The 27675-nt window shown below is 45.1% G+C and overlaps 1 protein-coding gene across 1 annotated transcript in view; it reads left to right on the top strand.

The window, feature by feature from the left end:
• LOC115473284 (SRSF protein kinase 1-like) overlaps positions 1–27411 on the top strand; it is a 44348-nt gene extending 16937 nt beyond the window's left edge. Inside the window, exons 2-12 of the mRNA XM_030208111.1 lie at positions 2320–2419; positions 4459–4567; positions 5642–5729; positions 14964–15051; positions 18303–18409; positions 21612–21774; positions 23868–23950; positions 24520–24627; positions 25529–25598; positions 25773–25865; positions 26728–27411. Of these exons, the coding sequence (XP_030063971.1) occupies positions 2320–2419; positions 4459–4567; positions 5642–5729; positions 14964–15051; positions 18303–18409; positions 21612–21774; positions 23868–23950; positions 24520–24627; positions 25529–25598; positions 25773–25865; positions 26728–26912 (1194 nt within the window). The 3' untranslated portion in view covers positions 26913–27411. The remainder of the gene's footprint in view (positions 1–2319; positions 2420–4458; positions 4568–5641; positions 5730–14963; positions 15052–18302; positions 18410–21611; positions 21775–23867; positions 23951–24519; positions 24628–25528; positions 25599–25772; positions 25866–26727) is intronic.
• The last annotated feature ends 264 nt before the right edge of the window (positions 27412–27675 follow it).

The following is a 27675-nucleotide window of genomic DNA, read 5'->3' as shown; positions in this document are numbered from 1 at the left end:
ATGGCTAACATGGGTGGATGAAGGGGAGGGCAGGGGGGAGAAGAGGGTTGCTGGACATGGGTGAATGGAGGGGATGGCAGGGGGGAGAGGAGGATTGCTGGACATGGGTGGATGGAGGGGAGGGCAGGGGGGAGAGGAGGGTTGCTGGACATGGGTGGATGGAGGGAAGGGCAGGGGAGAGGAGAGTTGCTGGACATGGGTGGATGGAGGGGAGGGCAGGGGGGAGAGGAGGGTTGCTGGACATGGGTGGATGGAGGGGAGGGGATAGGAGGGTTGCAGGACATGGGTGGATGGAGGGGAGGGAAGGGGGAAGAGGAGGGTTGCTGGACATGGGTGGATGGAGGGGAGAGAAGGGTTGCTGGACATGGATGGATGGAGGAGAGAGGAGGGTTGCTAGACATGGGTGGATGGAGGGGAGAGTAGAGGGAAGAGGAGGGTTGCTGGACATGGGTGGATGGAGAGGAGGGCAGGGGGGAGAGGAGGGTTGCTGGACATGGGTGGATGGAGGGGAGAGGAGGGTTGCTGGATGGGTGGATGGAGGGGAGGGTAGGGGGACGAAGAGGGTTGCTGGACATGGGTGGATGGAGGGGAGGGCAGGGAGGAGAAGAGGGTTGCTGGACATGGGTGGATGGAGGGGAGGGCAGGGGAGAGGAGGGTTGCTGGACATGGATGGAGGAGAGGGAAGGGAGAGAGAAGAAATGCTGGACATGGATGGAGGGGAGGGAAGAGTGAGGAAGGAGATGAGATGAGGGAAAAGGAAGAGAGGAGAAAAACTGCACATGGATGAAGAAAATAGGCAGAAGCTGGATCCACTGGACAGTCAAGTCTGCGGAGGACCCAGCTTTTACTTAAGGATGTAGGGCAAGAAATGAAGAAGAAAGGCGGAAAGTAAAGAAATAAATGGAAAGGAAGCCCTGGAAATGGAGTTAAGAGGACAGATAGCAGCAGAATTGGATACTGGGCCAGCATGATCAGAAAAACAAAGTCACCAGACAACAAAGGTACAAAAAAATCATTTTATTTTCATTAAAGTGTTTGGAATATGTCCACTTTGAGAATCAGGTGCTCAACATTAAAAGTTTATATTTATTTACTTATTTATGGCATTTTATCCCACTTTAAACATTAATTAGATTGGAACCTAGGATCATTTTAATTTTTTTTCCTGGAGTAATGCATTGCCCCCCCCCCAGGCTCACTCCCCGGCTATAGCCAGTTCTGCAATTTGGGGGGGGGGGGACGCAGAGGTGGACGAGGGGGGGGCGCAAAGGTGGACGAGGGGGGGCGCAGAGGTGGACTGGGGAGAGAGCCTGTTGTTAAACATTTACCAGCACACCACTGCCCTCAACCAACCTTCACCAGTTTCTCCCACTCATGTATCCGCCCCCCACCCCCCCAAGCCAAGCCTTCACCCAATTTCTATTCCTTCACCTGGCTTCAGCAGCAGAAGAAAATGGCAGGATTCCTGCTTACCCACCATGACTTAGCTCTCTGCAAACATGAGGAATCCCTGCTGTAAGTACCACAAGAATTGCCAAGCTTCCAAGGGCCAGAAAAAAAAGCACTTGATGGGCTGGGTTCTGGCCGGTGGGCCATAGCTTGGGCAAGCCTGGAATAGATAAAGGTTAATGATTTGTCAATGAACTGGCCTGGAGATGTCGCCTAGCTCTGTTAGCTCTATGGTGTTCAGGACCATTAATTCAGATGTGCTGAGTGCTTGTTTCTACAAATCCCCCACTAATCCCTTGTCTCCCCCTTCCCCTAAACAGCTGTGCAAGCCACCTGCAAAAAATGCTCATGTTCTGCCACCCTTCCAAGTTAATGGATCACAGCCATTAACCAAAGTTCTCAGATGGGATTCCTTCCACTTTGAACACATCAACATAATTCAGGCTGACACAGACTGATGCTTCTTTCCAACTAGCAACTAGCCCTGTTTTAACATTTCAACACCACCTCTAAACCCAGAGGAAAAGCTAATGTCTCTACACCCTGACACATTCCTGGTTCAGAGGAACCTGAGAGCATGGGAAGAGCAATGAGAGGCTGAGGGTGGTGAGGAAGAAAAAAAACAGGAAAGGTATAGAGCAGGAGAAAGGAGATTTAAAAGGGAAAAAGTGCAGGGAAAAGAGGGAGGGAGTGTGGAAAATGAATATGTCTTAGCTGTGAATAATAGAAATAAACTATCTTGGATACATACAAGAACTGAGTGCAACAGAGAAATTAACTGTTGACAAAACTATACACTATGTCAAAATATTATTTCCTGCAAATGCTACAAGCTACATGTGAATTCAACATCTCCTGCCATATTTTCAGGTGCTGGTTTCCCTGCCATCATTAGGTTACAAGAGCACAGATTGTTTTATTGCCATGGGAGAACCAGGATGGGAGGAAAACCCTGCTGAATATTGTCCAGGTGGGTCCTGCATATCCCCGTCCCCAAAAGGCATGTTGAATCAGGTATTTAATCAATGCCATATTGTGCCAGATTCTATATATTATTATTATTTGTAACACTTATACCCCGCACTTTCCCACTTATTAGCAGGTTCATATATCATGCCTAGCGTTCTGCACCTAAATCTAAGCATAGTCCATAACAACGTGCGTAACTTAATTGGCTTAACAAGCCAATCAGCATTGTTAACAGCACATAAAAAACAACAATGAGCACTAATTGGAAATAATTAGAATGTACATGCATAACTCACTAACGGCCTTATTTTCGAAAGCAATGGGCGCCCATATTTTGACCCAAATCGGGAGATGGGCGCCCATCTCGCAAAGGCGCCGAAATCAGTACAATCGAAAGCCAATTTTGGGCGTCTTCAACTGCAATCTGTCGAAGAAACGGGCAAAGTTGATGGGGGCGTGTCGGAGGCATGGTGAAGGCGGGACTGGGGCGTGTTTATCGGCCGAGGACAGATGGATGCCTTCGGCCGATAATCGAAAAAAGAAAGGCCGAATTTAGCGCTAATTTGGGTCACTTTTTTTGGACCCTTTTTTTTCACGAACAAGTCCCAAAAAAGTGCCCTAAATGACCAGATGACCACCGGAGGGAATTGGGGATGACCACCCCTGACTCCCCCAGTGGTCACTAACCCCCCCCCACAAAAAAAGAACTTTAACAACTTTTTTTTCCAGTCTGTATGCCAGCCTCAAATGCCATACCCAGCTCCATCACAGCAGTATGCAGGTCCCTGGAGCAGTTGTTATCAGCCAGGCCCATCCCCCCCTACCTGTTACACTTGTGGTGGTAAATGGGCGTGCTCCAAACCGCCCCCAAAACCCACTGTACCCACATCTAGGTGCCCCCCTTCAGCCATAAGGGCTATGGTAATGGTGTACAGTTGTGGGCAGTGGGTTTTGGGGGGGGGGGGGGATTTGGGGGGGCTCAGCACCCAAGGGATGGGAGCTATGGACTTTGGCGGTATTTTACTTTTTTTTTTAATTGTTACAAGTGCCCCCTAGGGTGCCCGGTTGGTGTCCTGGCATGTGAGGGAGACCAGTGCACTACGAATCCTGGCCCCTCCCACGACCAAATGCCTTGGATTTGTTCGTTTTTGAGCTGGGCGCCTTCGGTTTCCATTATTGCTGAAAAACAAAACCGCCCAGCTCAAATCCGCACAAATCCAATGCATTTGCCCGGCACAAACCGTATTATTGAAAAAAAAGATGATGCCTATTTTTTTTTCAAAAATACGGTCTGTCCCACCCCTTCACGTACCCGTTCTCGGACATAGACGCCCATGGAGATGGGCATTCGCATTCGATTATGCCCCTCTAAGCGTATGATGTAATGAACTGTGCCTAAATTCTAAAGTGTGCAGTTCAAAAGGGGTGTGGCTATGGGTGGGGAAGTGGGCATTCCCAAATTTACGTGCATTGCTATAGAATATGACCCAGTCCGCGTAAATCTATGCACAGAGATTTACGTCACATTTTCGTTGGTGTAAATGGAGGTGTGTAGTTTTAGGCGCTGGGCTATCAATTAAGCATTATATTCTGCACGTAAATATTATACAATACGCTTAGGCAAAAATTATTGCCGTGTGGATTTTTCAGGCGTCATATATAGAATCTCCCCCGTTATGTATTAACTTGAATTTTGATGTGCGGGCAGTTGTGCTGTTTCAAACTGCACCTTTCAGCCTATCGATTGACCCTGAAAGGGGAGAACGCCACTTTAAAATCTGACTCTCAAGCATCAGAATAGATAACAATACTGCACAACTGACTCCCTCATAGCTTCTTTTAAGTATGGAAACCAGTATGAAGGAACGCTGGTGACATGAAAGCAGTCTCATTAATTTCAGAACATAAATAGAATTGTACAGGAACCTACATGGAGAGGGACTAAGTAGACAGAAATGTGCTTTGGCAGGAAAGCAAGAGGTTCATAGTGCTTGCAATCATCTTATATTATAACGTTCTCTTGATGATCCATTATTACAGGAGGTTACCACCCTGTGAATAAAGCCGACGTTTTCAATGGAAGATACAAGGTAGTTCAGAAAGTGGGTTGGGGATTCTTTTCAACAGTCTGGCTGTGTCATGACATACAGTGAGTATTATACCCCACCCAGCTGTTTTATATAACCGTCTACAGAATAGGTGGTCAACGGATTCATTTGAAACCTTATTTGAATGATTTTGTGTCCAATTATGTATTTTTGCTCTAATAAGGCATATTGGGTGGTTCTTTGATGGAGCAGAAAGGCAAAAACTCAGAGCTAGGCTTTAGGAGAAGGTCAAGTCCAGACTGGATGTTGCTCACATCTTTTTCAGTAGTAGCTCAAAGTGAGTTATATTCAGCTACACTGGCTCATAATCTAACTTTGTACCTGTGGCAATAGAGAGTTAAGTGACTTGCCCAAGATCACAAGGAGCAGCAGTGGAACGGGGCACCTCTGGATGTCAAGACTGGTGTTGTAACCACTAGGCCACTAACTCTGTATGTGGCATTAAGCAAGTTAGCCTCACTCAAATCAATGCATTGTGCCGTCTGTCCTCACCTCTTTAGATTTTTCTTCTAGACTAACACTAGGAATCTGGTATTAGACCATCTGCTCTATATCTATCTGTAAAACGATTTCTGTATTGAACAGCAATGTGCATTATGATCCAATCTGGATGCTAATTGCTATGAAAATCCAAATTAATCTATTTGATTATAAGCAGCTACTGTTGGTGATATGGCAAAATTCAGTGTACAACAAGCAAGGGGATGCACTGATCATTCACAGGACTGTTGGATCTGCTGGTCTCCTGCCCCCTCTGACATTAACTTCCTGTTCCGGGGCAGGGGACTAGCAGAGCTGACAACCCCATGACTGATGCTGCTCCACTATTATTTCACCACTGCTCCCTTGTTAATTATTTGCAGGTCTAGTGCGCTGAAGGGATAATTAGCACCCAACCTGCAAATAAAAATAATGAAAGAGAAAAAACCCCCAAAAATGCCACATTAAGTCTGGGTTTAGCATGCAGAAAAGTCGAATGTCAAAATATGCTAAGCCCAAACTTTCCCACACTTTAGTAAAAGGAACCCTAAGCAAATAATTACTTAAAAAAGCAAACTTTCAAAAGGATGGAGCTTTGAAAGAAAGGTTATTTGTTTGATAATTCTGTGTTCAAGGCAGAAGAGATGTGTCGCTGTGAAAGTATCAAAGAGTGGAAGAAAGTTTTCCGAGGCTGCCATGGATGAGATCTCTATTCTGCACTGTGTACGTACCTGGGTTAGTTAAATATTGGATTCCTGACAGAGAGTACAAAACCTTATTACAAACAATATTTTCAAAAGAAAAAAAAGGTAGGCGTTTTGCTTTTTTCAAAAATGGTTACTTTTGCTATTTGAATTTGGGACGTGTGGTGCAAAACATCCAAAGTCCGACTTAGACGTCATATCAAAAATGCTCCTCCACGTGACTTGCTCCACTAGCAAATAACTTAGTGAGAGACATGGAGGGACATAATCGAACAGGGCGCCCAAGTTTTCCTGAGGACGTCCTCGCAGGACGTCCCAGCGAAGGGGCGAGGAAACCCGTATTATCGAAACAAGATGGGCGGCCACCTTTCGTTTCGATAATACGGTCGGGGATGCCCAAATCTCCACATTTAGGTCGTCCCCGGTTTTCGGCGATAATGGAAACCAAGGACGCCCATCTCAAAAATGACCAAATCCAAGCCATTTGGTCGTGGGAGGAGCCAGCAATCGTAGTGCACTGGTCCCCCTCACATGCCAGAACACCAACCGGGCACCCTAGGGGGCACTGCAGTGGACTTCAGAAAAAGCTCCCAGTTGCATAGCTCCCTTACCTTGTGTGCTGAGCCCCCCAAAACCCACTCCCCACAACTGTACACTACTACCATAGCCCTTAGGGATGAAGGGGGGCACCTACATGTGGGTACAGTGGGTTTGTGGTGGGTTTTGGAGGGCTCACATTTACCACCACAAGTTTAACAGGTAGGGGGGGTATGGGCCTGGGTCTGCCTGGCTGAAGTGCACTGCAGTACCCACTAAAACTGCTCCAGGGACCTGCATACTGCTGTCATGGAGCTGGGTATGATATTTGAGGCTGGCAAAAAATATTAAAAAAAAAATTTTTCTTTAGGGTGGAAGGGGGTTAGTGACCACTGGGGGAGTAGGGGGAGGTCATCCCCGATTTCTTCCGGTGGTCATCTGGTCATTTAGGGCACATTTTTGTGGCTTGGTCGTAAACAAAAAAGGACCAAGTAAAGTCGGCCAAGTGTTCGTCAGGGACGCCTTTCTTTTTTCCATTATCGGCCGAGGACGTCCATGTGTTAAGCACGCCTCAGTCCCACCTTCGCTACGCTTCTGATACGCCCCCCCAGTAACTTTGGTCATCCCTGTGACGGAAAGCAGTTGAGGGCGCCCAAAATCGGCTTTTGATTATGCCGATTTGGGTGACCCTGGGAGAAGGACGCCTATCTCCCAATTTGTGTTGAAAGATGGGCGCCCTTCTCTTTCGAAAATGAGCCCAGTAGAATGAGTAATACACTAAAGCACAAAGCAAGACACAATGAACACAGTTAAAACATGGCAAGATAAAACAACAATAATGAAATCAAACAACGGAGAGAAAATAAATAAAATGCTCAGCAACTGATACTTGACACTATGGGGCTATTTACTAAGCTGTGCTAGGCAGTTACACCATTAACTAACCAACACCGAATGGGGTGGAGAATGGATGGCGAATGGGCAGGGCCTCTGCCTTGCAGTTATCCATTGCATTAAAAAAAGTTAATGTACGCTAACATGGGACAGTGCAGATCAGGGGTGTTATAACTAGTGTTTTTACCACCACCCCAAAGCAATTATGTATCAGTCACAATATCTTGGTCTCTCCCAGTATGGCAATAGTTATATACTTATGTACTTTCTTGCCGCTATTCCCCCCCACCCAGCACCACCGTATTTTAAAAATGGCAGCCGAGATTCCTGCAGAAGTCTTCAGTTTAGCCCCCTCCCCAGCCTATTTATCCTAATGGCTTTGTCCTACCCATCTTGTCATAGATAGATAGATAGATAGATAGATAGATAGATAGATAGATAGATAGATAGATAGATCTTGCACTTGCTCCATGGGCTACCTATTGTTTCATTGTATTGTACCAACAGTGTTAGCTTAATATCTATGTCATTTGAATATTCTAATGTGTCTAATGTGAGCCTGTTAAGATGTTTTAATTGTATTATGCCAACATTGTGAGCATCATCATGTCTGTATTCTTTGAATTTTCTTCCACGCTACCTAGTATGGTATCATTGATAATTCCACTGACATTTATCATATCTCTGTGGGGGTCAATATTCAGCTGGCAATGCTCATCGTTTTGCCGACTGCTGCTGGTGTGATGCTCTGAAATTCAATGCCAGGCCATGTCTGGGTTTTGGCATTGAATATCTAAGTCTGTGGAGCTGGTTAAGTGCGATATTCAGCACTTAATGACTATGGGACACCATATAAAGATAGGATTGTCTTTTATGACGTTACCTTGGCCAGTTATGTGCCGAAGATAGTACTTAACCGGCTAACTGCTGACTCTGCCCCCGGAATGCCCCCAAAATAGCCATTTTTAAGATAACCAGACATTTTCAGTTGTACTAACCGGTTAAGGGCTGCTGAAAATGACCAGTTAGCCCCAAACAAGTGATTAATCAGCCAGGAGCTGATGCATAAAATCCTCTACGGTGAAGCTCCAGCTTATATGGATAACCTTATCAACTTACCACCTAGGAACTCTCACAGATCATCTCATTCGTACTTAACTCTCCATTACCCTACATGTTCTGGCCTCAAGTATAAAGCCACTTACGCATCCACCTTCCCCTATGTTGGTGCTCATTTGTGGAATGGATTACCTAAATCTGTTAAAACTACTCCCGATCATCTGACCTTCAGAAAAACCCCCAAGACCACCTTATTTGGAATAGCTTATGCAAAAGTCCCGCCATTGCATCCATAACTACTGAACTGTAACTATCATAATGACATCCTCAACTCTATTACCCCTTCCCCTTCTCTGTAATTACTCACTATGTATGCCTTTTTCAGACTGATGTAAGCCACATTGGACCTGCCCTTGGGTGGGGAAATGTGTGATATAAATGCTATAAATAAATAAAATAAATAAATAAATCGCTTTGAAAATCAAGCAGATTATATGATTCTTTTACAGCATTGTTAAACGTTTGTATTTCTGATACTGGGTCATGTCCTAGTGGGTTATGCAAATGCCAGATCCGTAATCAAAAAAGCCTCAATCATTACTGATTGGATCACGCTGGAATGCCTTGACCTGGTCTTCATTACAGAAACTTGGGCTCAACACCAAATTGATCCCATCCTGCTCGATTTATGCCCCACAGGCTATAAGCTTGTGCACTGGCCTCGTCCTGGGAGGAAAGGTGGAGGTATTGCGCTCATCTATCATTCCACCTTCATCATAGAACCCATTGCTGACTCCATTACACCACAACTTGAAATTGCCTCAATAAGAATCCATAACAAAACCTTGTTTGGTCACCTGACTTGTATCTAGTGCTTTTTTTGTAGAAAAAAAGGTGCCGGTACTCATTGTGGGCGGAGTCACCACATAATGACTCCACCCCTATTATAGCCACCCCCACATTAGCCACACCCCTTATACCAGCCATAGCACATATAAACAGACATCATTGAAAATATTATACTAGTATAGGAGAAAAAAATAATATGATTTTTTTTTTCATTATAAATAATTTCTGAAAGCTGTTGCTCCAGTATTTTCAAAGCACTTAGCCTTCCAAAGTTCCATAGAAACCTATGAAACTTTGGAAGGCCAAGTGCTTTGAAAATATGCCCCTGGCCAGTGCAAAATAAGACAGCAGATGTAAATTCTCAAATTGGACATATTCCAGACACTAAAATGAAAATAAAAGGATTTTTTCTACCTTTGTTGTCTGTTGACTTTTTTTTTCTGATCATGCTGGCCCAGTATCCAATTCTGCTGCTATCTGTCCTCTTAACTCCATTTCCAGGGCTTCCTTTCCATCTATTTCTTTATTTTCCGCCTTTCTTCTTCATTTCTTGCCCTACATCCGTTAAGTAAAAGCTGGGTCCTCCGCAGACTTGACTGTCCAGTGGATCCAGCTTCTGCCTATTTTCTACATCCATGTGCAGTTTTTCTCCTCTCTTCCTTTTCCCTCATCTCCTTCCTCACTCTTCCCTCGCCTCCATCCATGTCCAGCATTTCTTCTCTCTCCTCCATCCACCCATGTCTAGCATCCCTCCTCTCCCCTGCCCTCCCCTTCATCCACCCATGTCCAGCATTTCTGCTCTCTCCCTTCCCTCTCCTCCATCCACCCAAGTCCAGTATCCCTCCTCTCCCCCCTGCCCTCCCCTCCATCCACCCATGTCCAGCAAGCAACCCTCCTCTGCCCCCTGCCCTCCCCTCCATCCAGCCATGTCCAGCATTTCTTCTCTCTCTCTCCCTTCCCTCGCCTCCATCCACCCATGTCCAGCGACCCTCCTGTCTTCCCTGCCCTCCCCTGCCATCCACCCATTTCCAGAAACCCCCGCCCCTCCACCCACCCATGTCCAACGACCCCCCTGCCCTCTACCTATGTCCAGAAACCCCCTCCCCTGCCATCCACCTATGTCCAGCGACCCTCCTGTCCCCCCTGCCATCCACCTATGTCCAGAAACTCCCCTCCCCTCCATCCACCCATGTTCAGCGACCCTCCTGTCCCCCCTGCCGTCCACCTATTTCCAGAAACCCCCCTTCCCTCCATCCACCCATGTCCAGCGACCCTCCTGTCCCCCCTGCCCTCCACCTATGTCCAGAAACCCCCCTCCCCTCCATCCACCCATGTCCAGCGACCCTCCTGTCCCTCCTGTCCTCCACCTATGTCCAGAAACCCCTCCTCCCCTCCATTCACCCATGTCCAGCAACCCTCCTGTCCCCCCTGCCCTCCACCTATTTCCAGAAACCCCCCTCCCCTCCATCCACCCATGTCCAGCGACCCTCCTGTCCCCCCTGCCCTCCCCTGCCCTCCACCTATTTCCAGAAACCCCCCTCCCCTCCATCCACCCATGTCCAGCGACCCTCCTGTCCCCCCTGCCCTCCACCTATGTCCAGAAACCCCCTCCCCTCCATCCACCCATGTCCAGCGACCCTCCTGTCCTCCACCTATGTCCAGAAACCCCTCCTCCCCTTCATTCACCCATGTCCAGCAACCCTCCTGTCCCCCTTGCCCTCACCTGCCCTCCACCTATGTCCAGAAACCCCCCTCCCCTCCATCCACTCATGTCCAGCGACCCTCCTGCCCCCCTGCCCTCCACCTATGTCCAGGCATCCAGCAAACAACCCCCTCCGGTCCCCCTTGCCCTCCACCCATGTCCAGTGACTCTCCTCGTTCCCCTGCTCCCCCTCCCTCCAGCCACCATATCCATTTGAGCCCCCCCTCCCGTCTGAGCCCCCCCTCCCCGACCCCTCCCTCCCCCGAGCTAACCTACAGGGTCCCTCCGCTACTCTGTGCCGCCAGACGACCTTCCTGCCACCCGACCCAGCATTTAAAAAAATTCTACGAAGCGGAGGCCCGCTGCTCGCGTCTGAGAGTAAAAGAAGAAAAAATCGCTTCGTCGGCCGGCCTTCCCACTCTGTCCCGCCCTCTGATGTAACTTCCGCAAGGGCGGGACAAAAAAGCACTGCTTGTATCCTACTATACTGGCTGCCCAGCAACTGGAGCAGAGCACAGCCTATTTTTGCAGACTTTATTTCAAATGCATGCTTGTCCAGTCCCAATGTACTCGTCCTGGGAGACATCAATCTACACCTTGAGCACTATTCCTCAGCAGATACGCATGACTGCTTAGACTTCCTCAGCTCTTGGAACTTTACCTACTAGAATACTCAGGCTACCCATTCAAAAGGACACACTTTTTTACCTCCTCTCCCTCGAATCAGCAAATCACACTAGATTGTGCATCACCAAAGCCTTGTGGTCAGCTGTCCCTTAGTTTGATTACTTTAAGCTCAATTGTTCACTTTTGTGGCAGATAAAAGGACCACAGCGCGCGCATCCCCTTACGTCGTACACGACAAGAGGGTATGTCGACCCAGCGGCATTCTGGCGGTCTGCTTATGAGTCTGACTGGCCAGACCCGGTCGACTCAGATAGCTTATTCCTCAATTGGGATAACCGTTGTAGAAATACCTTAGATGCCATAGCTCCACTCAAAGTGTGCTCAACAAAAAGGAAACTCGCGGCCCCGTGGTTTAACGATGATCTTAGAACTCTCAAAACCAAAACCAGAAGACTCGAAAGGGCCTGGAGAAAGCACCAGGATACTCAACATCTCACTGCATGGAAGCAGTCTCACAGACAGTACAATTATGCAATTAGGCAGGCGAAAAAACATTACTTCAAAACCAAGATTGGCCCGGATTACAATGATGCCAAAAAGCTCTTCTTTTTTGTGCACAAATTAATGGATACCACTGTGCTTACCACAACTGGTGAAGGCATTCCTCCAGTTGCAGATTTAGCCAAATTCTTTCAAGACAAAATCATCAAGCTGCATAGCTCCCTTCCGTTGAACAATCCCAGCATTAGTGATTTTATTAGTGGCTTGGATCCGGGGCCTGACGAGCAACCAGTAGACCGTCTGTTCTCCAGCTTTTCACCTCTATCTGTAGATTCTGTCAAACTGGAGCTTCGCAGATTTGTCAGGAAATACTGCAGGCTGGATATGTGTCCCAATTATTTACTCCAATGTGCCCCTGCCTGTTTCCTGGATGACCTGACGCTGCACCTCAACTATATGCTTGGTAATGGCAAGTTCCCTGTAAATTACGTTAACATCTTACTAACCCCAGGGCCCAAAGATAGCAAGAAAAAGAGTAGTGATCTGTCCAACTACCGACCAATAGCTTCCATTCCCCTTTTCGTGAAACTTATGGAGAGTTTGGTGAATAAACAACTTAATGAGCACTTGGACAAGTTCAATATTCTGCATACCTTGCAATCGGGTTTCCGGCCGCTCCACAGTACTGAGACTGTGCTTGTCACTCTTCTGTCCAACTTCAAGAGGGAAATAGCAGTAGGGAAGAGTATTTTGCTCTTGCAGTTTGACATGTCTAGTGCCTTTGACATGGTGCACCATGGCATCCTGCTGCAGCTCCTAGATTATTTCTTTGCCTGTGGAAATGTGCTGGCCTGGCTGAGAGGCTTTTTTACATCAAGAACTTACCAAGTACACGCCAACTCTACCTTATCATCTCATTGGAAAGCAGACTGTGAAGTGCCACAGGGTTCCCCACTATAGCCAACCCTTTTCAACATGATGATGATTCCCTTGGCAGCAGCTCCTTCCAAACTGGGTCTAAACCCATTTATCTATGCTGACGATATCACTATCTTCATCCCTTTCGAGAAAGACCTAAATGAAATAACTAGTAAGATCCGACAAGGCTTTAACACCATGCTTGACTGGGCTGGGCCAACTCATTTCGATTCAAAACCAATGCCGAGAAAACACATTGTTTGGTCCTCTCCTCTCGTTTTAACAAACTCAGACCTCCTACACTAATCACTCCTGAGCTCGTCCTGCCAATTTCGGAGTCCCTAAAAATCTTGGGAGTCATAATTGATAGATCTTTGACACTGGAGCAGCATGTGAACTCTGTAGTCAAGCAAATGTTCTTCTCTCTTTGGAAGCTTAAGCGTATTCAGCCTTATTTCCCTAGAGAGGTATTCCACAACCTAGTTCAGTCCCTAGTTATAAGTCGTCTCGATTACTGCAACAGTATCTATGGGGGATGCACATCCATGCTACTAAAAAAAATTGCAAACTGCTCAGAACACAGCAGCTCGACTCATCTTCGGTAAATCGAGATTTGAAAGTTCGAGCCCACTACGTGAGAGGTTGCACTGGCTTTCTGTGAAGGACCGTATCATTTTCAAGATCTGCGCATTGGTGCACAAAATCATCTATGGAGACGCTCCTGCTTACATGGACACTCTCATTAACTTGCCGCCCAGGAACTGCCGCAAGTCAGCTCACTCATATCTCAATCTCCACTATCCAGCTTTCAGTGGCCTAAAATATAAGACTGTCTATGCTTCCTCTTTTTCTTATCTTAGCACTCAATTCTGGAACGGACTGCCCCAAATAGTCAAATTCACCCCTGATCACCCGACCTTTAAGAAGCGGCTCAAGACCTTCCTTTTCGGTAGATCATATGCCGTGAGCCCTCCTGGTGTTACATCCTTCTGAACCACAGCTGCCATAGCGACAAATTGTCACCTTCCCCTCTCTCCCTCTCCCTCCTGTTGTTCCTCTTTCCCTCCTCTGACACTAATTACTGTATTTTGTATTAATGTTGCTTAATAGACTATTGTACGCCACATTGAGCCTGCCCGTGGGTGGGAATAATGTGGGATATAAATGCCATAAATAAATAAATAAATGTTAGTCCTATTGCTAGGATTCAGCTTTACCTCATTGTTGAATTTATGCTTCTATTTGGTCATTGTCGTGCTGTTTACAACATTGGAAGTTTTATTTTATTTTATTTATTTATTGGGATTTATTAACCACCTTTATGAAGAGATTCACCCAAGGCGGTGTACAGAAGGTACAGTTTAACATAAAACATGCAATTTCATTAAAAGCATAACAATAGTAAAACAACCAAGAATAAACTAAATACAACAAATGAAGTAAACTTGAAAACAGTAAATTGAAACCTAATAATAGAACTACCGTGAAACAATATCAAAAATAAACACACTGAACAACACTGAAATTCAAATACCATTAATATAATACAATGTTAGCATAACATTGATACACCTAATAAACATGAATTAGAGCATTCAACTAACATAGATATGATGTTAAATAGTTTCTACAATATGGTTTACCATATAGCTGAGGGACCAGGAGCAGATTTATGATGGTGGTACAGAGTCAGTTGGGATAATTTGGTGGTTAGCTCAACTCAAGGCAAGTTAAACAAGAAATAAGCAACTAGTCTAAGTTACAGTGTGTATAGCAAGCTAATCCAAGTGCAGAATGGGTATATAGTCAGTCACCCTACATATTAAAGGCTTGGGAGATGAGCCAGGCTTTCACCTGCTTCCTGAAGTAAAGATAGCCTTGAGTTATATGTAGCCCCTCTGGGAGTAATTCCAGAGCGTGGGGGCTACTCCTATGTCAAGCTGCACCTGCTGTACATTGCGTTGGTTGAATCTCTTCAAGAAGAAGGTTAATAAATCACAATAAATAAACTACAGACAATAAACAAGCATTAGAGATAACTTCCATAAATTGTATTCAGAGTGTGTCTCTCAAAAAGCAGTGACAGAAAGCTTTCTCTTCTCTGAAGAAGGTACTGCTTCCTGGCTACATTTATTCAGGGCTGCTCTGATATCATCTCTTCCTCAGGTGAATGGTGCCAGGAAGAAGGAGCCTGCTGGAGCACTGATTGTCCACTTACTGGATGATTTCAAACTGATCGGAGAGAATGGTCTTCATATCCTTTATATAAGGGAAACACCGAGAATAAGAAACCTTTTGAAAGCTATAAATGAAAACATACGGACCTGATTCAGCAAATGGTGCTGAAAAATTGGCACCCGTTGGTATTCTCTAGAGGGTGCTCTTGGATGTGGGATCTTTCTAGAACAGCATGTAGTGGCGATTTCTGAGGCCAACTTTGAGCACAAGGACTTATAGCAACTGAAACCTGCTGAAAACACTAGTTGAGCGCTAATCCCCGGAATTCTATAGCACTGCGCACAACATTTTGGGATGCCCCTGAGTCGCCATGCCATGGGCACTATGGGACTTGGGTGTTCAATGTTATAGAACAGTGTGCAGCCAGATGTGCATGCAAATTTCAATAGGTGCCAATAAATGTCAATAATTGATTGTTATCATCCAATTATTAACTATTCATGGTTGGTTAACCTATTAAGTTGCACATGCATCTCAGGACTGTGGTCAAATTTCTGCATGCAAATTTGAGCGAATTATGTGCAATCCGGGGGATAGTCCTTTGGGTATCATATAAGGGAGTGTTGGCCAGTGATAAATCTATAGTAATACTGCCAACAAGGATTGGACTGAGCCTCCAAATCACCTGTCTAGTTGAAAGGGTTGAAGTTCATTCCCAAAAGATTTGTTTGTAACACTGCATACACATAGCCACTGAAGGCGTGTCCTTTCCTCCCAACCACATTGCAGAGTTCTCATATTTCAGTACAAGCACCTCTCCCCATCCTCAACAGGGATCGGAAAAAATGGCAGCAGCAAAAAACCCTAAACACGTAGCATAACTGGGAGTTCACGAAGAGCTGAGTGAACGAATTCTTTGGTAAGAAATTAGAGGGCTTAGTCTGGGGGAATAACTGCTGTACAGGGACGGACTGATGGTGATCTGGGCCCCCAGGCAGTAAAGGTCATTAGGTCCCCCACTGGTTGCTACCTACTGTCTGCTGTTCCCCACCGCCACACTACTGCTCCCCCACCGCTACTGCTGCTGCTGCCGCCACTCCCTCACATTACAGCCCCCCCCCCCTACTGCAGCAACTGCCAACCTCTTCCCACATGCTACAGATCCCCAAGCCTCAGTAGGCCCTTCCTGGTCCTATCTTAAAGGGGTGATTTAGTATTACTACTACTACTACTTATCATTTCTATAGCGCTACTAGATGTACTGTAAAGCTCCCAGCCACGGAGGAGCGTGATAGGGCCCCCTCACAGCCTATGTCCTGCCCTGCTCGGTCTCTGCACTTTTACAGTCTGGAAGTTTTCTTTTTACCCTCCGCGTTCTGGGGTTTGGAATTCCACAGAGTCCTTTGCAATCCACCAGACCACGGGGAGAGCTATATTGTAATCCACAGTCAGGGCTATCTCGCTCAACCTCTTCGCTTTTGAAGTCTGGAGGTTTCCCTCTTTGCTGTCCCCTGCTTGGGTCTAAGACTACTAGGTGGGTGTGGCCCCCCAAGTGCATCCTGGATTCCACCACCACTTTCCCCACTCAGCTCCAAACTCCCTCTCTCTCTCCCTTCCTCTTTCCTACGGAAAGGGAGTCTCTGTACGCTCCCTCCTCCTCCCCCCCCCCCCCCCATTTCTCTCAGGTTCCTTCAACTTTCCTGATTAGGGAGAGAGTCAGTGCTGCAGCACAAACCCCAATTTAAACAGCTTACTTTTATCACAGCACAAAACCCAATATAAACAGTTCACTTTCATCACAGCACAAACCCCAATTTAAACAGTTCACTTTTCTGCTTCAACCTTTTTCCCCCCCGTCCACCTATTACCAGGCCAGGGGAATGTACTGGTCCCACCCTTTCACTGTCAGCACCAACTCCTGACAACCTCCCACTTGACCCAAGTTGAAACATTCGTTCCTTAATCCCATCTATGATGCAGCCACCTTTTGCCTCCCTGCATCAAGCCAGAGAGCCAGGCTGCCGCTGCCATCTGCCCTCTTAACTCTCTACCTTTTGCTTTGGCAAGAGCTGAGATATCCATGGGTTCCTCTTCCAGGTTCTCCTCTCTCTCTTTCTCCCCACCGTCCCCTGATTGCCAATCCATGGGTTTTTCTACCCTGTCCCCTCCAAGCTGCTCTTCATTCCCGATTGACCTTACTCAGAGTCTCCCCGTTAGCCCTCTGGGACTGGTAGTGTGAATAATTCTTACTTGCTCTACTCTGTGTCTCCCTCAGGGGCTGCTGGGAATTGTAGTACCTGGCTCTACTCTGTGTCTCCGTCAGGGGCTGCTGGGAATTGTAGTCTTTGGACTACCTCAGAGGACTTTCCTCTGAGGAAGGTGACCAACTGCTGTTTCTAACATGCTGGATCCTTGGGGACCGGAATCTACAGCAACCACCCCTACAGGCGGACTCAGGCCACCCCGAAGGAGCCCTTCTCTCCCCTTCCCTGGCCATTTCCCACTCCATGTCCTCATACAAATGCAATAAATAAATAAATAAATACTCTTCACAGTAGGTAGCACTGTACACTTGAACATGGACAGTCCCTGCTCGATAGAGCTTACAATCTAATTAGGACAAACAGGCCAATTAAGAGATAAGGGAATTACTAATGATAAAATATGGGTACTGAACAAGTGAGTAAGGGTTAGGAGTTAAAGGCAGCATCAAAAAAGTGGGCTTTTAGCCTAGATTTGAAGATGGCCAGAGATGGAGCTTGATGTACCGGCTTAGGAAGTCTATTCCAGGCATATGGTGCAGCAAGATAAAAGGAATGGAGTCTGGAGTTAGCGGTGGAGGAGAAGGGTGCAGATAAAAGAGATTTACCCAGTGAACGGAGTTCCCGGGGAGGACTGTAGGGAGACATAAGAGTGGAGAGGAGCTGCAGAGTGAATGCACTTGTACGTGAATAAGAGGAGTTTGAACTGTATGCAGAAACGGATAGGGAGCCAATGAAGTGACTTGAGGAGAGGGCTAATATGAGCTTCTTCAGGGCACGGCAGAGCTGCAGTAGAGGGAAGTAAAGAGTGGGGTTCTTTCCTGCCCCTGCAGAAGCTACTAGACCACCACAGCCCTTCAAGGTAGGACCAGGGAGGCCCACTGAGACTCAGGGGCTGTAGTGTGCGGGGGGAGAGAAGAGAGAGCCTCTGGGACCTTGGGCACTGACCAGGTTACCCATATGGTCAGTCCACCCCTGCTGCTGTATTTGTGATAGCTGAGTTCAACTGAGGGCAAAGAAGAGACTTTTTTCCCTGTCTGTTAGTGAATCCCTGACGTTGTCTCATATGTGTGTCTTGTGTTCGAATTGTTGGGGCCGTCTCTATTGCATCTGATGAAGAACCATAGACCTCATGGCCTTCCCCTAATCTGTGTGAAGAAGATCATTCAACAGGTGAGAATGGAAATAGAAAAACTTGGTAGGGGGTTCCAGTAATACAGTATCTCTCCCCTGTAGGGCCAGATTCTTTCTTTAAAAGAGTCTTTTGGCCCTGCGTAAGTTGTGCATAAATCCAGTCAGCCATCACAGTCTATAGGGTTACCAGATGACTTTAGATAATAAGGTATAGCTTAAATTTGTCTACATTTTTTGCCATTTGATGTGGAGGTTTGTTCTGATTTCCCTTAGAAAATTACAACTCCAGCTTATCAGTGCATGCAGAAGGAAAACCTGAACTGGCCAATCTCTTTTCATTATTTCGCTGATGCATATTTTATTTACCAGAAAGCTATAAACTACATTCCTGATCCAAAAACAGACGGTCAAAGTGGCGCTCAATACACACAACATAAAAACAGTCAGAATACAAGAAAATACAAGGTTTTGGATCTGAAGAAGAAGGGTTACCTTCGGAAGCTAATCAAAAAATCTATTAAGTTAGTCCAATAAAAATCTATCATCTTATTTTCTTTTCTCTGTTTTGATTTATTTCTATTTATTACCTTAAGAAAATACAAGAAAACCACAAACAACAGAAACAAAACAAAGAAACCAAAGGAAAGAAAAGTAAAAACTGAGCTAATCACAAGCCCAGAAAGAGACGAACTACAGTGGAAAGAGCTATGTGATGTGGACTGGTCAGAGGCCTGAACATAATCCTGCTCTTTCTACTACATGCACACTCAGGGCTGGCATTAGGGGTGGGCAAACAGGGCAACTGCCCTTGTTAAAGGGGGCCCCAAGCCTACCAGAAGTTGAAAGAGAGACAGCCTGCAAGCAAGCTTTGGGGCCTTCTCCCTAGCGTCTGCCCTGGGCCTAATCATGTCTAGCACACTGCAGCTAGTTTAGAGTCACAGTCTGTGCAGAATCAGTACCTCCAGCATCATCTTGCTCAGTGTTTAATTTGTGGACAAAGAGGAAGTGAAATGGTGGAACTGAGGACTGGTTGCAGTGAGCCAGGGGCTAGATTAGGGAGTAGAATGTCCTCTGCTCTGCTCCGACCTCACTCCTCCCCTCTTCTTCCCTGCAAACTGCTTGGTCCACGGCGCATCTGCTGCTCTGGGTCTGGAGTCTCTGCAAAGCAATGGTGAAACTGATTCCCGGCTCTTTCCCCAGAGGCTATTATTATACCACACTTCCAGTCTCTTCATTTCTACCACTACTTCATGTCTCTCTGTCTCATAAGTACGTAAGTACATAAGTATTGCCACACTGGGACAGACCGAAGGTCAATCAAGCCCAGCATCCTGTTTCCAACAGTGGCCAATCCAGGTCATAAATACCTGGAAAGATCCCAGAAAAGCTCAATACATTTTATGATGCTTATCCCAGAAGTAAGCAGTGGATTTTCCCCAAGTCATTTTAATAATGGTCTATGGACTTTTCCTTTAGGAAGCCATCCAAACCTTTTTTAAACCCCACTAAGCTAACTGCCTTTACCACATTCTCTGGCAACGAATTCCAGAGTTTAATTACACGTTGAGTGAAGAAACATTTTCTCCAATTTAATTTAAATTTACTACTTTGTAGCATCATCACATGCCCCCTAGTCCTAGTATTTTTGGAAAGAGTGAACAAGCGATTCACGTCTTCCCGTTCCACTCTCCACTCATTATGTTAGAGACCTCTATCATATCTCCCCTCAGCCACCTTTTCTCCAAGCTGAAGAGCCCTAGCCACTTTAGCCTTTCGTCACAGGGAAGTCGTCCCATCCCCTTTATCATTTTCGTCGCCCTTCTCTGCACCTTTTCTAATTCCACTATATCTTTTTTTGAGATGCGGTGACCAGAAATGAACACAATATTTGAGGTCTCATATTTTATACACTCCGATTTTAAAACTTCAAGGGACACATCGTTTCCAAAGGGATTTACGTGCCTAAACATGGAGTTAGGTGCCCATTATTGGGCTACAAAACTGCCAAAGGTAAATATAGTTGTGGCGTACATCAATGGGAAGCTGCCGGGCACCACTTTGAATCTGTCACAGCTGCACAGGAAAGACACCTTTTCTGCTTCTGCTGCTTCCTGTGAAGATTTATTTGGAATAAGGGACAGGACCCTTATTCCAAGTAAATCTTAAAGACTTGCATGGGATAAGGGACAGAAGCACTGAAGATTCACCTGAGATAAAGAAACACTGAAGATCTGTTCAGTATAAAAGGGACAGAAGCACTGGAGATTGACTCTGGATAAGGGAATGAAGTTCTGAAAATTCCTCTGTGATGAGATTTGCTCAGGATAAGGGACTGTATCACTAGGGATTCACTCTGGAGAAGGGACAGAAGGGATGATGATTCGCATGGTAAAAGAGATGGAAGTATTGAAGAGTCACTTGGGATAAGGGATGGGAGAGATGAAGATTCACTTCAGATAACAATCATTCAGGACAAGAGTGGTGAAGATTTCGGATAAGGGACGGGATGATTTGCATGGGATCTGAGAAGGAAGCACTGAAGATTCACCTGGAATAAGGGATGGGAGTGATGAAGATATACCTTGGATAAGGGATGGGAATAATGAAGATTTGTTCAGGATGAGAGACAAGGGCGATGAGATTCATTTGAGATAAGGGATGGAAATGGCATGGAGAATCCTGAAAGAAAAACACTGAGAGGTCTTGATGAACCTCCCTGGCGGGTCAAGGCTCTTACACCTCATTTTGGTGAGGATAGGGAGACAGTCTTTGGCCCAGTCTCATAGAGTTGTGAGGAGGGGGGCTTGACGCAGGAAGGGAGAAGCAGGTTTTTTAATTGATTGGGCTTTGAAGGGAGATAGAGGAAGAATTACCAAACAGGAGAACAGATTTTGTATTGATGGACCACGACAGAGTTGGAGGTTTCACTTTGAGTCTGAGGCTTTACATTTGGTGGAGTGCAGAGTTCCAAAAAGGATATACAAATAGATTTACACCTAAACCTCACTGACGGAGTAGAATTGCATTCCATGTTCAATCTGGCCTGTTTGGATTTAGAGAAATTGCATACTTCCTGAAAATGTTGCAAAATTGTCATAAATAAGCTCCAGCTCACCCAACTGCATGAAGCATCTTTGCCCTTCTGAATTTCCTCAGTTTGAAGAATTCATGTATTCATTAAGAGCTGGACACTAACATGGAAACAACTGACAAAGTTAATTCTGTCTCTGTTTTCATATAGGTACTCCGGGGCCTCAATTTCTTACATAAGAACTGCAGGATTATCCACACAGACATTAAACCAGAGAATATCCTGCTGTGCATGAAAGCTGAGAACCTGCATCTGCTCATGACAGATGCCCCTACATGGCGTCACTGCCGAGGACTTCAGGACACCTCAGCAGGTGGGGTGCAAATGGGCAAAAACACCTTATAGTTAGAACTGGAAAAGGGGCAGCACTACAGTAAACCATAGATCTATTTAAATATAATGGAGGCAGTGCACACAAATAGATCTCATGCATATTCATTTCTACCAATTGGGATTTAATATAACACAAATCTTTATCCTATCCTGAGACACAAGTATGTAAATACTATATATGAGACTCAGATTGCTCCTATAACAGCAAAAATAATATATTTAAAAAAAGAATAATTTTAGTGCTCAGGGGTGGGGAAACCCGTATTATCGAAACAAGATGGGTGTCCATTATTCGTTTCGATAATATGGTCGAGGACGCCCAAATCTCAACATTTAGGTTGATCTTAGAGTTGGTCGTCCCCGGTTTTCAGCGATAATGGAAACCGAGGACACCCATCGCAGAAACCACCAAATCCAAACCATTTGGTCGTGGGAGGAGCCAGCATTCGTAGTGCACTGGTCCCCCTGACATTCCAGGACACCAACTGGGCACCCTAGGGGGCACTGAAGTGGACTTCACAAATTGGTCCCAGGTGCAGAGCTCCCTTACCTTGGGTGCTGAGCTCCCCAAAACCCACTACCCACAACTGTACAACACTACCATAGCCCTAAGGGGTGAAGGGGGGCACCTACACGTGGGTACAGTGGGTTTGTGGTAGGTTTTGAAGGGCTCACATTTACCACCAGAAGTGTAAGGTGGGGGGGATGGGCCTGGGTCCGCCTGCCTGAAGTGCACTGCACCCACTAAAACTGCTCCAGGGACCTACATACTGCTGTCAGGGAGCTGGGTATGACATTTGAGGCTAGCAAAAAAATATTTTAAAAGTTTTTTTTGAGGGTGGGAGGGGTTAGTGACCACTGGGGGAGGAAGGGGAGGTCATCCCCGATTCCCTTCGGTGGTCATCTGGTCAGTTCGGGCACATTTTTGAGTCATGGTCGCAAGAAAAAATGGACCAAGTAAAGTCGGCCAAGTGCTCGTCAGGGGCGCCCTTCTTTTTTCCATTTTCGGCCGAGGACGCTCATGTGTTAAGCACGCCCCAGTCCCGCCTTCACTATGATTCTGACACACCCCCTTGAACTTTGGTCGTCCCCGCAACGGAAAGCAGTTGAGGACGCCCAAAACTGGCTTTCGATTATGCCGATTTGGGCGACCCTGGGAGAAGGACGCCCATCTTCCGATTTGTGTCGAAAGATGGGCACCCTTCTCTTTCAAAAATAAGCCTGAAAGTGACCAACTTAAGTGCTAAGGTCACTGTTCTCTATCATTGCACTAAAAGTGGAATGTCCAACTGATAGTTCAAAATAGTTCAATACAAAATTATTATTGCCCACTTATCTTAGCTTGGAAAGTTGAAAAACTTCCTTGGCCACTGACATAGTGCCTTCAATGCCACATAATCCAGTCACTGTAACAGCATACTGAAGAGAAATAACAACGATACAGGAAAGGCTTACAAGACATACTGGAAGTATAGTCTGAACAACAAAGGTTTTCCCTGACGATGCCGACGTAGATACAAGGGCGAAACGGGACCTGTAGGCTGGTTGGGACCTGAAGATAAGTAAAATTTTGGATCCTTTTTGCTTTCAGCTTGATCTGCTTCCAATATTAAAAAATAATAAATAAAAATTGAAAAGAGAGAGAGAAACAAGCAAGCATATCGGGGTTTTTTCCCAATGAAGAGTCAGTTCAGCGAGTCTGTTAAGTTGAAAGAGATTCAGTCCGCTGACGAACAAAGGCATTTTCCCGCGCTAAGAATTCTTGTCTCTTTAAAATCTCCATAAAGTTTAAAGTCTTTTGTGGATCCACTTTCTAGAAGATTGTGGTTAAACATAGAGTTGTATGTACATTATCTCAGAAGAAGTTCATAAGAACAACCATACAGTAATACATCGCGAAATCACTTTGGATTTTGATAAAAATTTACATTTGGAGTGGGAGGTGTTCTACTATTTTGAAACTGAGAATCCAAACATTTTCAAATTACCTGGGAGAGTTAAAACAAATGATAAAAGACTTTAATGCACCTCAATTTGTGAGACTTGCTCTTTATTATAGTATTGTCTGTGCAGGGACTGAACTCATTTTCCCAACTCATCTGTTTGGCTCTAATGTAGGAGTTAAAATCGCAGACCTGGGAAACGCATGTTGGACAGTGAGTATCCCATTCCCCTCTTCCTTCCTACGCATGCAGGCTTACTCCTTCCTACTGAAAAAATATTAACGATGACCATGTTGTAAAAAGAAAAAGAATACTAATTGTGAGAAAGATGGTTATAGGTTGAAAACTATCTCATAACCCATAATCTTGCTCTGACTTACATCAGATACTCTAAAAGTGGATGTGAAATTGAACGTGTTGAGAAAGTACCATAGACTTTTCATTGAACTGGTATGAAGATCCTATGCAACCTCTTCATTCCCCCCCCCCCCCTTTTTTTTTTTAAATTAATTAAATTTTATTTTATTTTTTGCAGTCATATCCTGGTAGACCCTTTCTCTGTTCCCAGGATTTAACTAAAAACATTAAAATAAAAAGTTGAGTACCATTTTTTATGGAAAAGTAATTTCCCTGACAAATCATTTTCCTGTTTATTTTCCTTTCTTAAAATCTATTAATTTCATTGCCTGTACAGCCTCACCCAGTTCTGAGAGTGAGATGTCCCTGTAAGTATCTGCTTTCAGCTTACGACAACATTGATGTTAGCCATGTGACTCTTTCAGTACAAGTCCTTTTCAGAAGAGATCCAGACGCAGCAGTACCGAGCTCTAGAAGTTCTGCTGGGTTCAGGCTACAGTACTCCAGCAGACATCTGGAGCACAGCATGCATGGTGTGTAAATCACGATTATTATTTCACTTTTCTTTTCAGTGTAAGTATGGGATAACGGAAAAAGAGGCACTTCTAAAGCTTTGGGGAATGAGATTATTATGGAATGGAACACAAAGCAACAATAGTGCTACTGAGTTGGAAAAAATGGACAGCAGTTAAGGCACACGGGAAACTCTGATTAAATATTGCACCTGCATGACAAGGTGGTGAGAAAGAGAAGCTGCCAAACCAACAGAAAAAAAACCGAGTGGCAACAGTTGGTAGAGGTGGTTTGAGAGATGTTAGATCTGAGTGAAGCAATCTTCATCCCTTCCGACCCTCCAATTATAACTTATATGATCACTATACAATCTTGTATCTGTTATCAACCAACTGGGCAAGCGCCTTTGATGGTACTATGCAAGCCACATTGAACCTGCAAATAGGTGGGAAAATGTGGGGTACAAATGCAATAAATAAATAAATAGAACTCATTCCTAGTATTACATGAAGGCAAGTACAATTTTAGGGTTACTAAGCTGCACTGATAGAGGAAAACAAAAAGCAAGCAATCTTGATTATGGTCAAAGGGAGAGTTTCAATGATGTGTTTGGAAAGCAGAGCTGATTAGGAAGTAAATTAAGACGATAATGATTGTGTGTATCTATAAATATGGAGGGAGGTTTTGGACTAGGTAGTTAGCTACTGGCTATGACTGGAAGAAATATAAATATAGTAACCAAATGAACTGACTTTCAGTACTGGTTACAGACATAATGGATGATAAGTTACGGTCCTTGAAATAGATAACAGGCACCTGGATAGAAGTGATAAAATCATGAAGATAGGTAGTTCCATCATAACATGTATATGGTTTTAATTGGATGTGGTCAAGGTAATAAGCACATTTTTTTCCCTGTAGGCCTTTGAGATGGCAACTGCATGCTACCTGTTTGAGCCTCATGCTGGAAAGCGTTTCTCTAGAAACCAAGGTATGAATCCTCTACCTTTCCAATTCAGTAATTTCATTCTCAAAAGATTATGAAATCCAGACCTCTCGTCATTTTATCTCCCTTGCTCTCATTTTCTCTTTCTAATCATTTTCACATACCTTTTCTCTTTCTTTCTTTCTTTCTTTCTTTCTTTCTCTCTCTCTCTCTCTGTAGATCACATAGGCTGTATCATTGAACTCCTTGGGCACATTCCTATGAAAATTGCACTCTCTGGAAAACATTCGCCTGCATTCTTTCACAGGCAAGGTGAGGACTGGGAATTCAGCCTTCAGATCCTTTGACTAACTGTACAATCCTTGGCCATTCAGAAGAGAAATCAGTTCATAGTGAGGCTGAGGGATAAGAAAAGGGAGGAGAACTCTTGAATTCTATGCTATTTTTATTCTATTGAGTATTTGTTATACTGCTGTTCATTGAACACATCATGACAGTTTATAAACAAGGGATGGGGGGATGGGACAGGACTTGATATACTGCCTTTCTGTGGTTCTTGCAACTACATTCAAAGCAGTTTACATAGTATATACAGGTACTTATTTGTACCTGGGGCAATGGAGGGTTAAGTGACTTGCCCAGAGTCACAAGGAGCTGCAGTGAGAATTGAAACCAGTTCCCCAGGATCAAAGTCCGCTGCACTAACCACTAGGCTACTCCTCTGCTCAAGGCCTCAAGCCTTCTTTGGCTATAATTCATCATCGGTCAAAACCTCCAACCACCAATTTTTTAATATAAATTTTCTAAATGTTCATATCTTGCACCATACGTATATACATAGCATTCAAATGAAAAATAGCACACTTATCTTAATTGTTACAAGCCCAATGGGGTTTCCATTTTGCAGAATGTGGCCTGCCTCTCAGACATAACTTCCTGTTTCCTTGGAGGAAAGGGGCTGGGACTGGCGGCAGGGCAGCCTCTGGGAATCGCTGCCACCGCCTTGGAAAAACAAGAAAGAAAAGATAAATTGGTGGGAAGTAAGGGTGGGAGGCAATGACACCTCAGAAGAGTGCTGCCTGAGGCCCCCGCCTCAGGTGGCCTAATGGTAGGGCCGTCCCTGCTACTAGGTCATAGCCATGGCTTTTTCTGAAGTACATATCTTGTTTAGCAGGTTTTCTTCTACGGATTCCCTATCTTCATCCCTGTGGGCTGTACGACACTTTAGTTGAAAAACACAAATGGCAGAAGAATGAGGCTGAACTGTTCGCCAGCTTCCTTCTGCCGATGTTGGCATATGCACCAGACAAACGGGCAACAGCAGAAAAATGCCTTCAGCATCCGTGGCTGAGTTCTTAGCAAGCAATCTACCTTGCAATGCTCCTTCTCTCTGCCAACTGTAACATCCTACCACAGGAAAATGCTGTACCCTTGCTCATAACTATAACAACATTCCAGTTTTAACTGGGATCATGAAAAGAAAAGACTGAACCATCAAGCAACACTTGAGGATTTCCATTTTCTGAACAGGATTATTATTACCATGAGAAGACCTCCTTGTGGTCACTGCAGTGAAAGGGAAGGTGGCTGCATCAGGAACAGAAACAGTAAACCGAACAGTTTGATGAACAAATTCTTCAACTATCAAATGCTCAGTTCACAAAAAAAATTGGCTACAGTTGTTGACCTGTGTATTGTGGCAGCTCTAAATGGAAAGGAAGGTAGAGTGGCTTATTGTGATTATGTGCAAATTCAAATTGGGCTCCAGAGCATACCTGGCTAAAACTGGGGGATTTGACAAGTTAAATACTACTGAAGCAAGATCTACACATAGAAGTTTCAAAGCACTTAGACTAAGTTCCGTGGAGGGGCATAATCGAACGCGAACACCCATCTCCATGGGCGTCTATGTCCGAAAACGGGTATGTGAAGAGGCGGGACAGACCGTATTATCGAAAAAGATGGGCGTCCATCTTTCATTTCGAAAATACGGTTTGGACAGACCAAATGCCATAGATTTGGTCCCTTCTGCGATGGGCGGGGGTTTTTTTTTTGCGATAATGGAAACTAAAAAACGCCCAGCTCAGAAACGCCCCAATCCAAGCCATTTGGTTGTGGGAGG

This window comes from Microcaecilia unicolor, chromosome 6 (assembly GCF_901765095.1).
Source record: "Microcaecilia unicolor chromosome 6, aMicUni1.1, whole genome shotgun sequence".
Lineage (NCBI taxonomy): Eukaryota > Metazoa > Chordata > Amphibia > Gymnophiona > Siphonopidae > Microcaecilia > Microcaecilia unicolor.
This window is presented reverse-complemented; position numbering and strand designations above follow the sequence as displayed.